At 45.2% G+C, this 14299-nt stretch overlaps 1 protein-coding gene across 4 annotated transcripts; it reads right to left on the bottom strand.

The window, feature by feature from the left end:
• Window positions 1-986: 986 nt before the first annotated feature.
• On the bottom strand, window positions 987-5692 carry LOC103653668 (uncharacterized). Of its 4 annotated transcripts, XM_008680502.4 has the most exons (4): window positions 5468-5645; window positions 4977-5021; window positions 4435-4628; window positions 987-3530 (listed from the first exon to the last, which is right to left on the bottom strand). In XM_008680502.4, the coding sequence occupies exon 4, from the start codon at window positions 3263-3265 to the stop codon at window positions 1373-1375; it is 1893 nt and encodes a 630-aa protein (XP_008678724.1). In that variant the 5' UTR covers window positions 3266-3530; window positions 4435-4628; window positions 4977-5021; window positions 5468-5645; the 3' UTR covers window positions 987-1372. The 4 variants fall into 4 exon arrangements, with proteins under 4 accessions (XP_008678724.1, XP_008678726.1, XP_008678725.1 ...); XM_008680504.4 differs by lacking the exon at window positions 4435-4628; XM_008680503.4 differs by lacking the exon at window positions 4977-5021.
• Window positions 5693-14299: the final 8607 nt, after the last annotated feature.

The raw sequence follows: 14299 nt of genomic DNA, 5'->3' as shown, positions 1-14299 counted from the left end.
GCTCATCTACGTAAAATCTCAAGGATTGGATTTCATTTGTTTCATTTACTTTAGGGGTAGTTGTAGTAGGTCGGAGCGAAGCCAAATCAGTCGCCCGCTGCCGGACGACCATTTGATTTCAGTGCATCTTGAAGTTGTCTAGGAACTTCGTGTGGGCTCCTTGATCAGCTGCTCCTTGTGCTCCTAGAACTCTTGTTGATCCTCAGTCGACAGAGTCTCCATAGCCAACTTGATAATGTTGCTGGGAGAAACGTCGAAACTATCCTTTGAACCAGCCATCGGTGGCCGATCTGATATATTTTTACGCCTTGTCCCAGCAGAGTCGCCAAAAAGTATGTTGGCACTGATCTTGGTGCCAATCACTGCGATGCGTACCGATAATGGTGCTCTCTGCTGTAGCGCGACGGTCCATGACTGAGGGTCGAAAGGTCCATGACCTAGTGCAGAGGCTAGGGTTTCTGCCGACTAGCCGGATGGTCCGCACGTGCGCAAAGGCGATGAAGTTCGCCAATAGCACTTGGATCTCGCTCCCGAGAGGGACCCCGTCGTGGAGGAGAGATCCTAGGGTTTGTCTTGGGACTGACAGGGCATCCAAGATGACTCTATACGACGTAGAGTCGGAGAGAGGTGAAGATTAGAGCGAGAAAACTATGTTACTGTCTACTCCTAGGGCAAAATGTAAAGAACGGAATATATATTGATAGTTTGATCGATTGTTGGTGTTTCGATCGGCCCCTTCAAATATATAAGAGGGTGGTCTAGACATGTTCCTAGGCGTTCTCTAATAGCTCCCGTACGAGATTAGATGAATAAATACGCGAGGAAATAGGAGTATAACCGTCTGAACTAATCCTATCGCGGACCGTCTGCACCTATGGCCGGACTGCCCGCAGGCCGGACCGTCCGGTCGTGCTCAGTGCCACAAATGATGCTCAACACATTTGTAGCTCGCACCAAATACCACAAATCAGTAAAACACAACCATCTACAGCAACACGTGTTACTCAGAATGATCATCTGATACCACAGTTTAGCAATAAGTTCGATTGTTACACATTGATCTTATTCACGACAAGTACAGGATGCCGTGGGAAGCTTTTCGGATCTGCTACGAATAATTCAACCATATACAAGCCCCGACAAATTCATGTCTTCACCCTTATTATGTTGACACAAGGGAAACGAAATTAATCTAAATTTTACCATATAAGATCGATCTGCAGACAAGAAACATTTTTATACACAGACAATAATCTGACAGCTATGACTGGAAAAAAGGAAGATCTTCCGTCCTTTTTTAAGAAAAAGAGGCGTAGGCGTAGAAGTAGAATTCGAGCCTCAAGCGCTGCCTGCTGCAGCCTGCTTCAGATTTTCAGAGCTTGTCGACGTCGACGTTCCTGAAGCTCCCGCCAAGCAACGACAGCAGACCACCGCCGTGCACCCTCCCCTCGGGGACAGCGACCACCCCTCCCTCTCTGCTCCTCGCCGGTGGCTGCACGGCTGCCGCTGTCAAAGATTTCATAGAGTGGGGGACCAGCACCTGGGGAGGGATCAACTCATGCCTCCCTGTCGCCGCCTCAGGCGAGCCGTCGCAGTCCGACACCGTGCTCACGCCCGACGACGAGTACTCGCTATACATGTTCGCCGCGCTGGCGGACCGAACGATGCCGCGGAAGAGGCCTGGCCCAATCATGCCACCGCCGCCGCTGCGGCGCTGCCGCGAGGCCACCAGCGTGCCGTGCGCCGCGCAGAGCCCGCTCCGGCCGCGCGCGAACTTCTCGCAGACGCCTCCGAAGTTGCAGCGCTTCCCGCCGCCGTGGGCCTTGCAGTACTCGGTGCTCCCCTGTGCGCTCTTGCCGCACCCATCCACCCTGCACCGCTTGCCACCGCCGTGCTTCACGCAACAGTCCGTGCGCCCGCGCGCGCTCTTGCTGCACTCAGGCACCGCGCACCGCTTCCCGCCGCCGTGCGCCACGCAGAAGTCCGTGCCGCCGTGGACGCTCTTGGGGCACACGCCGCCGCCCTCGTACATGCACCGCTTCCCGCCGCCGTGCGCCTTGCACAGCGGCGTGCTGCCTTCGGCCCCCTTGCCGCACCCCTCGAAGACGCACCGCTTCCCGCCGCCGTGCGACTTGCAGTACAGGGTGCTGCCCTGGGCTCCTTTGCGGCAGTCCGGGAACTGGCACCGCCGCCCGCCGCCGTGGGAGATGCACAGCCCCACCCTCCCCTCGGCGCTCCTGATGCAACCCTCGACCGAGCACCTCTTCCCGCCGCCGTGCTTGATGCACCGCCCGGACTTGCCCCGCGCGGCTTTAGGGCAGTCAAGGTAGCCGCACCGTCGGCCGCCGCCATGGGCGATGCAGTGATCCGTCTTCCCTTCGGCGCTCTTGGTGCAGCCGAGCTGCAGGCACCGGCGTCCCCCGCCGTGGGCCTTGCAGTAGGCCGTGCGGCTCTCGGCGCCCTTGTAGCACCCGGGCTTCTGGCACCTCTGCCCGCCACCGTGAGCGATGCACAGGCCCGACGCGCCTCGCGCGCCCTTGGAGCACCCTTTGAACCTGCACTTCTTGGGATGCCGGCGTTGAGTCTGCTGTCCAGGATTGCTTGCCACCGTCACAACATCAGAGCTCGCGCCACCAAAGGAAGCTTCCGTCATGGATGCCGAAGGTTCAGGGCTGAACCGAAAACCGCGGGGATCAGTGCCACCATTATTACTGTTGTCCGTGTCATCTAGCAAACCCTGCTCCTCTTCAGCTGTCGAATAGTTTGGCAGAGGCGCCAAGAGCAGCAATGGCATGTAGCCGCCGGAGCTTCTCCTGGCAGACGTGGAGCCCTCGTCAACAGTGGAAAAGGAGATGACGGTTCCGGCAGGCACGGGCACGCCCAAGTGTTTAGTTGCTCCAGCATTATCACGCCCCCGATGAATTCCAAGGCTGAGCGCCCCTGGATCAGCGAAGGAGAAGCTCTGGCCAAACAAAGTTACAGGTGGTCTCGACTTGTCTGCTCCGGCAGGCTGCTGATCACAATCACAAGAGTTAACGTCTGGGGCGGGCGTCGGACCCAGTCCGAGGACTAGCCTGCATCCATCATCTTGAGCAGGCGCATGAATCGACCTCTGAAAACCTCTGCGGCCATGGCCGCTGCTATTGTTCACTGCTGAACCCAGCTGGTCTATGCCTAATGTTACCTGACTCTGACCATGGCTACCTGTTGTGTAGTTCGTCACCGAGAAACCAATTGACACTGCAGAATCATCCATGGTATTCATCTAGGCTACGTACTTGAAAAATACAGTGAAGGTGGTTTACTGATCTCTTATACGTGCAGAGTCGAGTAGACGAAGTGAAAGAATATCAGCAGCAGTGAAGTACCATCTGATCCACCGCTAACAAAGCCAGATGTGTCTGCCCGGTCCATTACTGTCTTGCTCCAGTACAAAAACTGTGATCCAGGAGATGGTGACTTATGTTCACTGACAGTTTATCATCAATAAGAAGCAGAGGTGGTGCCACTGAATTCTTCAGACTGCAGTACTGCAAAAAGGAGTAGAAAAACAGTTCAGATTCTGTTCTAGAAGAAAAAAAAACGCGTAGGCACCGTTTGGTATGCGAAAATTTCACGACAGTATAGTTACTATCTCATGACATCCTTTTCTTGGGATAATTAACTAAGAATGGTTTATATTATGTACTAGTGTTCACAGTTTGACGCCATCCACCACGCCCATGTAATTGAATTCAACAACAGAACCACGTAACGAAGACCTCTATTTACTGCGCTTCAGAAGAACTGATTCATTATGGTGGCGTCAGTAAACATACAACCAATCATAATTATGAACAAAGTTGACCGGGATATTTTTTTCTTCTTCAAATAGATCTACATTTTGTTGCAGACCAGAAAGACCATGGACACACTAATAATTGAAGGTAAATAAACAAAGTAAAAACGACAAGTTGCCTAACTATTCTGCCTGTGTCTGATAGGTGCCTTTTATTTTTCCAATAATTAACCTTTTGCCTTGGGTGTTAGAGCTAGTTTGATGAACGGAGAAGAAAAAGATGCCAAGCACAAACATGAGACTTGAGACAATAAAATCATTTAAGACCACCATGATTACATGATTGGGACCAAGAATTTGTGCAACACATAGGTATGTTAAAATCTCATGTTCTTCAGAGAATACATATACGTTGACATCTCGGCAGAACAAGTTGACTTTCCAGGCTATCAATCCTTAGATAGGTTGGTTGTGGCGCTATGCAAACAATTTTGAGAAAACGATATGGGATGGATGTCAAGTAACTTAATGCGTGATTATTCAAGAATCACTCAGTGATGACGCCGGCCCGTACAGACCTTACAGAAGTACTGTACATAGTTTAGGCTGGTTCAGGTCATACGTATGCCTACGAACAGCTGGGTCAGAGCTCATACCTTTGAGCAAATTTTCTAAGACAATAGGAAGAGCGATTCAGTTGACTCGACGATACAGCTGACTCCAATAGCCGCGCAAAATAACACCAGGGCCATGAGAATCGGTTCACTTGAGCCAAAACTTGTTGGCATCCCCGAAAACTATGAAATCGTCTTACATGGGGATGCTTGTACAGATCATGCAAAAAAATATGCTGATTGCAGGACCAAAAAAAAGAAGAATCATGTTAAATTTCAATGTCTCAAAAGAAAAATCTAGAGTAGAGTAGTATTCTACGTAGCACTTGTTCCCCCTAAAAATCTTTGGAAGTGTGAAAAAAAAATATGAAGCAGCCTATTTGGAAACAGGAGCAGAGCACTGAATTGGGCTACCTACCGACACATGCCATGGACAAAGTTTACTAGTTAAAATATGCATGCTGACGCTTGCAGGAAATGGAGAAGGTATAAAGATTCTTCTCTTTGGTTTTGAAAAAAAAAAGAGGTAGTGATGATTTAGGTTTCAGAAGAATCTTTATGCCTCAGATCATTGTCTCGCACACCTTCGTCGGAGACGCAGAGAGAGATTCCAGTGGCCAAAACCTGGTCTGAGAGAAAACGCGAACAGTATCAGGAGAGCAGACCAAAACCCGATCGAAGAGCAGTCGAGAGCTCCAGCAGGACGGGCCTCAGACCCCACTGAATTCATGCAGCATTCGGTGACCAGCAACATGAGCCGTGGGTGGTACACAACAAACAGGAAAGGACAGGAGTACAGATCTGAGTGAACCGAACAGCAACTGCTTAGCCGAGGGCATCAATGGCAGAAACCTCAAAACCCTCGAATCAGCAGTCGGAATCAACAACACGCCCTCAAAACCCAGCGTACATGCATGCCTATAGCCTAATAATAATACGTAGCTGCACAGCGAAACGAGCAAAACAAGAGAAGAATTGCCGCCATGGGATGGGGCCATGGCAGAGAGCATACGACGCTGAGAGGAATCTTGGCAACGAAACAGAGGCGGAGAAGAAAACAGAGGAAGGAAATCACCTTGCATCCCAGCTGAAGAGAATTACACGAGCGCAGAGAAGGAGAGAGAGAGAAGAGAGGAGGGAGGGAGATTTTATTATGGAGAGGCAGAAGAGGGTGGTCTGGCGGGGCGTCGGGCTGACGGTGACGGAGTAGCACTGGGGCTGTGGTGCGGGGAGGGGGCCTCGTGCAAGCGCCCGCGACGTCACATGATGGCGCGCCTTTCCCACGCGCAACCGCGCAGCGGCAGCTCACCTGGCTCCAGCGACCAGCCGGCGCGTCTCTACTGAGCGACGACGCAGACGGGGCTGCTCTGCTCGCGCTTGGCGTGTGTGGCACTGTGGCTTCGTTTATTTGCCGCGTTTTTGTTTCGAGGGAATTACTCAAGCTCGCAGTAGCTCAGCTCGGTTTGGCCTGGCTCGACGCATAGAACGAGTTTGAGCTGAGTCTGTTTTTGTGGCTCGTGAAAAGAGCGAGCGAGTTGGGCTCGGCTCGAGCTGGCTTGTGACTCAACCCAACAACAATTTATTATATATAATCCTAATTAGCATATAATATTAGTACTGAATAGATAATTAATTCATGTTATTTGATATTACTATACAAAATTAATCTATTTTCAATATTATATTAGTAATATATCGATTTTACTAATTTAAAATATGTTATTTAAAATATTTTTAAGATTTTAGATTATAATTTAGAGAACTTTATGGCTAGGCTCGTTGGTTCGATGAGCCGACTCGCGAGCTAATAGCGAGCTGAGCTGAGCTGAACCGCTTTTTCAAACTCATCAGATGAGCGAGCTAAGCTCGACTCGGCTCATTTCCACCTCTACATGGTGACCTCTTCTCAGGGTGCAGCTCCGCTTTTATCGTATATGTCTTTTTAAACAAATAGATAGTTTGTCTATATTCTGTTACCGGATGGTAACTTATCTTGCAAAATGACATTTATACCTTTGCACTACTATTCATTTTTTTATCATCCGTTCGTAAATTTACCCTCACTTTAATATATATTAAAATTTGAAATATAATTATAAAATAAATCTAACTATACATCTTTAAAATCAATATTTAAACTTGGAATATAAAAATGAATTTGGCATTTAATTTTGATAAATTTGACAATGTTGCATTTATAATGTTTAAAATACACTATAAGGGTTAGAATATTTTCAAAATAAAAAAATAAAATATTGTTGGTTTTCTCAAAATTTAATATCAAATCTAATTTACTTTTATCAATTTATAAATATTTTTAAATTCAAATATTAAATTGTTTTTTTAGAAATTTTATGCTTAGATTTTGTACCCCAATTACATTTCAAAAATTCGTTTTAAAGTAGGGGCAAATTTACAAATAATTGTTACAAGAGTATGACCGTCTTTTGTGGATTGAGTTACATTGTTAAATACAAATAGGGACAAACTAACTATTTATTTAAAAAAAGAAGAAACATACATGCAAACTTTACAAATTAGTGGTAAAAACATAGTCGCATCTACGACCAAGGACAACCGTACAACAACCCATTAGTGCATTGCAACAACAACCAATGTATAATAAATTTTCTCGTCTAAAATTATAAAATTACAATTCTTTATATATATAACATTAATATATCAAATTTTAACTTCTAATTTATTCTAGGGTGAAAGATATAAAAATAAAATCTAATGTAAAGAATAAAAATGATAGATTTTATATATCTCCTAATATAGAATAAACTAGAATTCAAAATTTCAATATATTAATAAAATTATAGAGTATAACTATAAAGTTTAACATTTTTATTAATAGTTCGATTATGTAACGATTGCATGGATTGCCTCACCAATGTCTACTTTTGTGAAATTGCCACCACACATGGTAGGTTTTGGAGTTAAGCTCTCACAGTGTGACCTCTAGACCATTTGATCTCGGTTTGACACCTTCGAGTAATTGACTAGAGAACTTCCATTAGTGTTAGATAGGTCGGTCCAATGAGCAGTTATTGGACCATATATATGCTCCTACTGTACACTCTAAAGGTTATGTCTAACATAGTGAGCTCACTGTGACCATTGTGTCTTATTTGGCTGAGGCTAATGGTTAGACACTCAGTTGTGAGATTGTTCGATGACTACAAATTTTGCTAGAGTTAATGTAACAACTACTTGATATGTTGAAGTGTACAAATAGAACCCTAACTTGTCCACTCTAACTCTATTGCCCTTTTGATCAGTTGAAGAAACCCTTTGGGGAGTGAGAATGATCCTATCTCTGGTGAGGATCATAAGAGTTGATAATCACATAATTAGTGGCCTCATTGGTGCATTGAGAGTAACTAGTGTGCATCCACTATTATCATTATCCTTGTCTAAGTCAAGCGAGAGTTCTTTATTGTTCTTTATTATTACTCTTGGTGGTCGGCATCACTTAAATGATTTAGTGGCGATTAGGAGTTTGGTGATCACCTAGAGAGCTTATGGGTGACCCAACTCAGGGTGTACTTGGTTGTGGATGGTTCACGATGCTCACATGGCAAAGAACCATCTCATATAGAGTATTTGGTTCTTGCACGATCAAGGGGGGCAATACCCCCCCCTTGATGAGGACTAGTGGATGGTTCACGATGCTCACTAGTGCTCTGATGAGGACTAGTGGGGAGTGTTCTTTAATATCTAGGAAAATATTGAGGTCTTTTTAATTTTCACTTTACTTTGAGCTTTTACTTTTGAGAAATTACATTTAAGTATTTACCTTGCTAGTGTCGTGCTAGTACAGGACTAGAACCTAGGATGAACCGTTGATCATTGAAACACTTCCTAGGCACATGGGGTGAAGTGGGTTAATTAATAGGTTTTATTTAATTATAGAGAACTCCAATTCGCTCCCCCTTAGGAATCTTGATCCTTTCACTCCCATAGATTTTAAGAGCACCTCTATTGAGACTCAGCCGACCAACCTAGTTCTTGAGTCTTCTCCTTAAACCTAGCTCACATCTTATTTTGTACCAGAGATAGCAGGCTACACAACTGCTGATAGCACAAATTTAGATGTTACACCTTATGTGCAACAGTTCAATCTCACTCCACACGTCACCACACCCAACACATCTATCTCTTCACCACCTATAGACCCTTAGGTTTTGGTGCTTGATACCGAAGGGGAAGAGGGAGTGAATATGTTAGAATCATGGGAGCGGGCGAGATGGACTCATTATTATGTGTGTGTCTTCTATATATTCATGTTTATGTTCATGCATTGCATCGTATGTGTGTCTACATGTTGTTTACGACGCTGTGACATTTGTATGCACTCTATCTTGTTATATATATATATATCATGTCATTTGGTCATTGCTTGTTTACTATGTTTCTATTGTATTCTTGTTAAATGACCTTTAGTTTTTGTACTTGCACTTATTTACACATTTTAAACTTTACATAAACCAAGTGTGCTAAAAACTTTACACATTTTAAACTCAAACATACTCGAGGTAGTGCTATCATCGATCACCGAAAGGGGATATTAAAAGCATCTAGGCCCTTAGTTGATTTCGATGATTAATTATAACACAAGATTATTGTGACTAATGTGTATTTTGTAGAGGTATTTGGGTTAGGTCACAATAATGGTGATAGTTTGTAAAATAGATGATTTTCATGCCCCTTATAATGTAATTTGTTTTGGTTTTCAAATGATGAATGGCAAGGTTAAGGACAGACAAGTTGTAAGTGTCAATTGGAGCCGAGAGACATAGTAGTTTAGGACTTTGTATCCTTTAGCCATGCTATAAAGGGGGGTGTGAATTAGTATCTTGACCTAGATGAGCCTAATATATGTTAGTATGGTGCCTTGTTGAACTTAGGTAAGGTCACTGTGACTGTTTAGCATAGCTTGTTGGATGATTGGTGTGTATAAGTACTCCCTCAACTTGTCCATTTTAGCTCTCTTGTCCATTTATTTAGCAGAAGAAACACATTGGAGATATAAAGACAGAGATCAACCTTTTTCTTACCTAGATATGACATAGCAAAACCAGTGGCGGATCCACAGTGAGGGAAAGATGGGCCATGGCCCCACTTCAAAATTTATAATCTTCATAATATCATATAGGAGCCAGCCGCCAGGTGCCAGGAACCCGAAACAACAGTCACCCGTTCCGTCGTTCGCCCAGCCGGTGAGGCGAGGACCCAGCCACGAGCCACCCAAGTCTTCCATCGTGCGTCGCGCGCCACCCAACGCCGTCCCATCTGTAATACCCACTTTATAAGAAAAATCTAAAAGAGAAATTGTATCACTCTACCTCTATATGTACTACCAATGTGTATCATTTCATGTGGACACATTACTTACACAAATAAATAAGTAATAAAGACACTCAATTAAACCATGCATCATGCTGGATTTTTGTGTTGTGTGCATTTTGTGACAACATAAAATAATTTGAAGAAGAAATATATTAACTTCCCAAAATAGAATTTAGAAGATAAAAGTAGGTTTTAGAATTTAGAAAAGAGAAGAAAGAAATGAGAGAAATACTACATAAAATGAAAAAATAAGAATAAATATCTTTCAAACTGGTGATTTCAAAATCTCCATTTAACTGAGTACAAAATTCACTACAAGAATTTGATTTCAGATTTGAGTTTCAAAAGAATAAAAAGAGAGGAGAAAAGAAATTAGAAAAAGGAAAAGAAAATGGAAAGCGTCACTCGGGCCCAAACTCCCTGGCGCGGCCCATTGAAGCTCTTCACTTGCGCGCCCCAAATCCTCTCTGCGCGCACCGTGCAGCGTGGGCTAGCGCCGACCTGTGGGACCGACTGTCAACCGGGGCCCATTAGTCAGCCACTCGGGCGTTGGGCGGGACATTTTCTCTCTTCTGTCATGTTGTCCCCACCGGTCAGGATAGTCTCTGTCACACCCGGGTTTCGGGGCACCAAGACCCGGGCGCGAACATAATCACCAGGTGTGCTGGGACCAAGTCTCACATATATGATGAATCATGGCACATGATCGAATGTCACAACTTTACTATATAATAGGAGTTCTATACAAAATAAATAAATAATTACATTATAAGGAGACAACGGTCCAGCAACCCAAAGTTGACTGGGAGACGACGGCCTAGACCTCTCACGAACTCGTCACAGCATCCTCCAAGCGCCTCATCCTGCGGTACCTGTTCTTGACCTGTGGGGGGGTGTGAGACAGCAAGAGTGAGCTCACATACGTTCATCGCTCAACAAGTTGTGGGGAATAATGTGCATGAACTCGCCAAAGGTGGGAGCTCACGTGAAGTGTAAGGCTTACCAAAGAGGATGGTTGAAGCTGAGCATTGCTTTTAAAGTTGGTCAAAATTTTATTAGCAATTACTAAGTATAAGTAAATACCAACCCAATTAAATAGTAGAACAGAAGTAACAACATCACCTGCGATGCAATGCATATGACAAATTGAATTTAAGTTCCATAAATTAATCATGTGAGGGTCCGAGCTGCTCATGACCGTGAGCACGACTAGTATACCAGTTTTACACTCTGCAGAGGTTGCGCATCTTTACCCACAAGTCATGTTACCCATCTGCCAAGGGATCGCGACTTCCCATACACCTCTACCGAGGAGGCGAGGCAGGGTAACACTACGAGGCCTTTACAAAGTTCCACTAGCTTCAGAAAACCCGCTACAGTTTATAGGAAGCTCCAATGCAGGGTTCTTGCCTGACCGCCATCGCAGCAAAATCAACCAAGGACCTACACTGACCACTCCCCTACTGCCCTTGCCCCTTTCGGGTAAGGTAGTCCTCCACTAGCTTTCCTAATTAATCAGCCAAGGGCGTCCCATTATACCCTTATGGTAGCACTGTTTTCCCGGGTGGTCGCTCCATGTTCCAATTAACATAATGATCTTATCATGAACAGTGATAATAAACAGATAATAAAAGTGTGATCATGAATAATGTATCTTCATACCCAAAACCACATAAAGCACTAGCAAGTACTACCCAAAAAGTTCAGTGGTAAACAAGGTATAAAGATAATCAAACTAGGGTAACCTATTGGGTCCCATCAAAATTAACCTATGCAGATCATTATGATTAATCAGAACATGGCTGGGTAAAAAGAAGTGATCAAGGGCACAACTTGCCTGGGACTTTGAGATTCCAGGTACCAACTTGCTCATCAGGTGACACGTGACCTCACTGCTAAACGTAGCAATACAGACAAACATGTATAGGCAAAATTAACATCACACCAAACATAAGAACAACTGAATAAGAATATTCTATGCTGCGTAACAAGATCGTAGAAACAAGAACCACTAAATTCGGAGCTACGGTTATTAAGTTATGAATTTCCGAAATTATTTAGTGCTTAGAATAGATTAATCCAAATGAACAATTTTAATTCAAGTTTCATGGCTAAACAGTGTTACTAGTTGATAGACAATATTAATACAAAATTATTGCAACAGGAATGGATCAATTTGAAGCTAAAATGGATGAGATATGAATTTTACAAGTTCCTAGATATATAAATATTATTTTTATACCTAAAAACAATTTCTGGGATTTATTTTAATAGAGTTTGGACCAGCAAAACCAAATCCCGAGAGTTCAGGGTGCGTTTTGTAAATAGCAGGACTGATTTGCTAAACTATTTCTTTTAGATGCGCCTGCGGGTTAATTCAGGAATATCAAAGGGTGTCTTTTACAAAATGACACGGCCGAAGGGGTACGAAGCTTTTCTAGCCGCTGGATTAGAAATCAAGGGCTAGGATTAGATCGGCAAACATTGAACCGGTACGCCACGAGATCCCTCGGATCTAAATCTAACGGTGCTAACTCATTATCCGGAGATCCAATCTTGGCCATTGCCCAAAGATCTAGTGACCGAAGAGGTATGCTCCCCGTCTAATCAGAGCCACACATCTGGCAACTGACGACAGAAGCCCCATCTTCCCCAACCCTCACAGCACCACCGAGCGCGGCGGCGCATAGGGTCCGAGCGCGTCTGCGGGCACACCATGCCCTGACGCCCACGCACCAACCACCATCCGAAAGGCTCAGCGCGACAAGCGGACCACGACGAACCACAGAGTAGGCCACTTACCCCGGATTCGGCGCCGATGAAGCCCGACGACGTTGTATGGCGGCATTCAAACGACGGAGCACCACCGGCGTACAAATACTGACGCGCCCGGCTCCCATTTTGGTTGGTACTGACCCAACGATTTCCCCAAGGCTCCGCGAAGCTCCCTGGCACGGTTCCAGGACCCGAACGACGGCGCCCACGCGATTTGGCGGCGGCGGTAGCAGTCCCGGCCTACAACCTCACCAGAACTCGGTGAATCATCGTGGGATTCCCAATCGGATGGAGGAGCGAGGCGAGGTGCCGGTCTTTTATGCGCAAGAGGGAAACCGGGCGGTTGCAACGGCCCGCGGTTTTCGGCCAAACGTGGATGTTCCCCCACCGAACAATGCGGAGCGGCGGGTTTGTTGGAGTTCGTCCCGATCCGGAGCTGGGAGAAGACTCTGGAAAGTGAGGCTCGCCTGGCGGTGATAGGGAGCAAGCGCGCGAGAGGAGAGGAAAGAGCTGACGACGTGGCCCGCTCGTCAGTCAGCGACCAGAGTACAGTGCATGCGGTGAGGAGTTGGCCAGTGGGGCATCGTTGTCAGCGTCAGGGCGAATGGCGGGCTGGCGAGGTGAGGGGGAGAATGGGCCGAGAGATGGGCCGAGGGCGGCAGATGTTGGCCCAAGCGCAGGGTATTTTCTTTTCTTTTCTTCTATTTTCTTATTTCTTTTCAAATTTCTAAATTTCAAATTGGATTCAAATTTGATTTTGGAATTTGCACTCAAATTTTAATGAGCAAACAGAAGAGCTCAACATGAATGCAAATCCATGATTTTATTTATTTATTTATTATTTTAGAATATCTATGAAAAAATGATTTTGAATACACTAATTATGTTCACATAATGTACATTAAGAAAGTAATCTATAATCTTTATTATTTATATATAAAAAAATTTCCTTAGCTTAAATATTTTAGAAGATATTTATAAATGTTTTATTTAAGTCATTGAGAGCACCTAGAGGGGGGGGGTGAATAGGTGATCCTGCGAAACTTGAAAACTTAAGCCACAAAACTTGGTTAATCGTTAGCACAATAATTGCCAAGTGGCTAGAGAGGAGTCAAAACACAATAACCACAAGAAATCAATCACAGAGATGACACGGTGGTTATCCCGTGGTTCGGCCAAGACCAACGCTTGCCTACTCCACGTTGTGGCGTCCCAACGGACGAGGGTTGCAATCAACCCCTCTCAAGCGGTCCAAAGACCCACTTGAATACCACGGTGTTTTGCTTGCTTTTTCTCAATCCTGTTTGCGAGGAATCTCCACAACTTGGAGCCTCTCGCCCTTACACTTGAAATTCACAAAGAAGCACGGAGCAAGGGAGGGATTAGCAACGCACTCAAGACAAGAAATCACAGCAACACCACGCACACAAGTCGCAACGAGAGCTCACAACACAACTCAAAGAGTTCACTACTCAACTAGAGCTCTAATTGCTATCGCAAAGAATCAAAGGCGCGGAATTGATGTCTTGGTGCTTAGGAATGTTGTAGGAATGCTTGGTTTTATCCTCCATGCGCCTAGGGGGCCCTTTTATAGCCCCAAGGCAGCTAGGAGCCGTTGAGAGCAATCTGGGAAGGCTGATCTTGCCTTCTGTCGACTGGCGCACCGGACAGTCCGGTACACACCGGACACTGTCCGGTGCCCGATTTCCTTCCAAAAATGGTGCAATCGACCGTTGGCAGTCAGAGAGCCGTTGGCGCACCGGACATGTCCGGTGCA

Source organism: Zea mays, chromosome 4, assembly GCF_902167145.1.
Source record: "Zea mays cultivar B73 chromosome 4, Zm-B73-REFERENCE-NAM-5.0, whole genome shotgun sequence".
NCBI lineage: Eukaryota > Viridiplantae > Streptophyta > Magnoliopsida > Poales > Poaceae > Zea > Zea mays.
This window is presented reverse-complemented; position numbering and strand designations above follow the sequence as displayed.

Coding starts and splice junctions, on each gene's coding strand:
- LOC103653668 (XM_008680501.4), bottom strand. CDS start 3,265: ATGAATACCATGGATGATTCTGCAGTGTCAATTGGTTTCTCGGTGACG.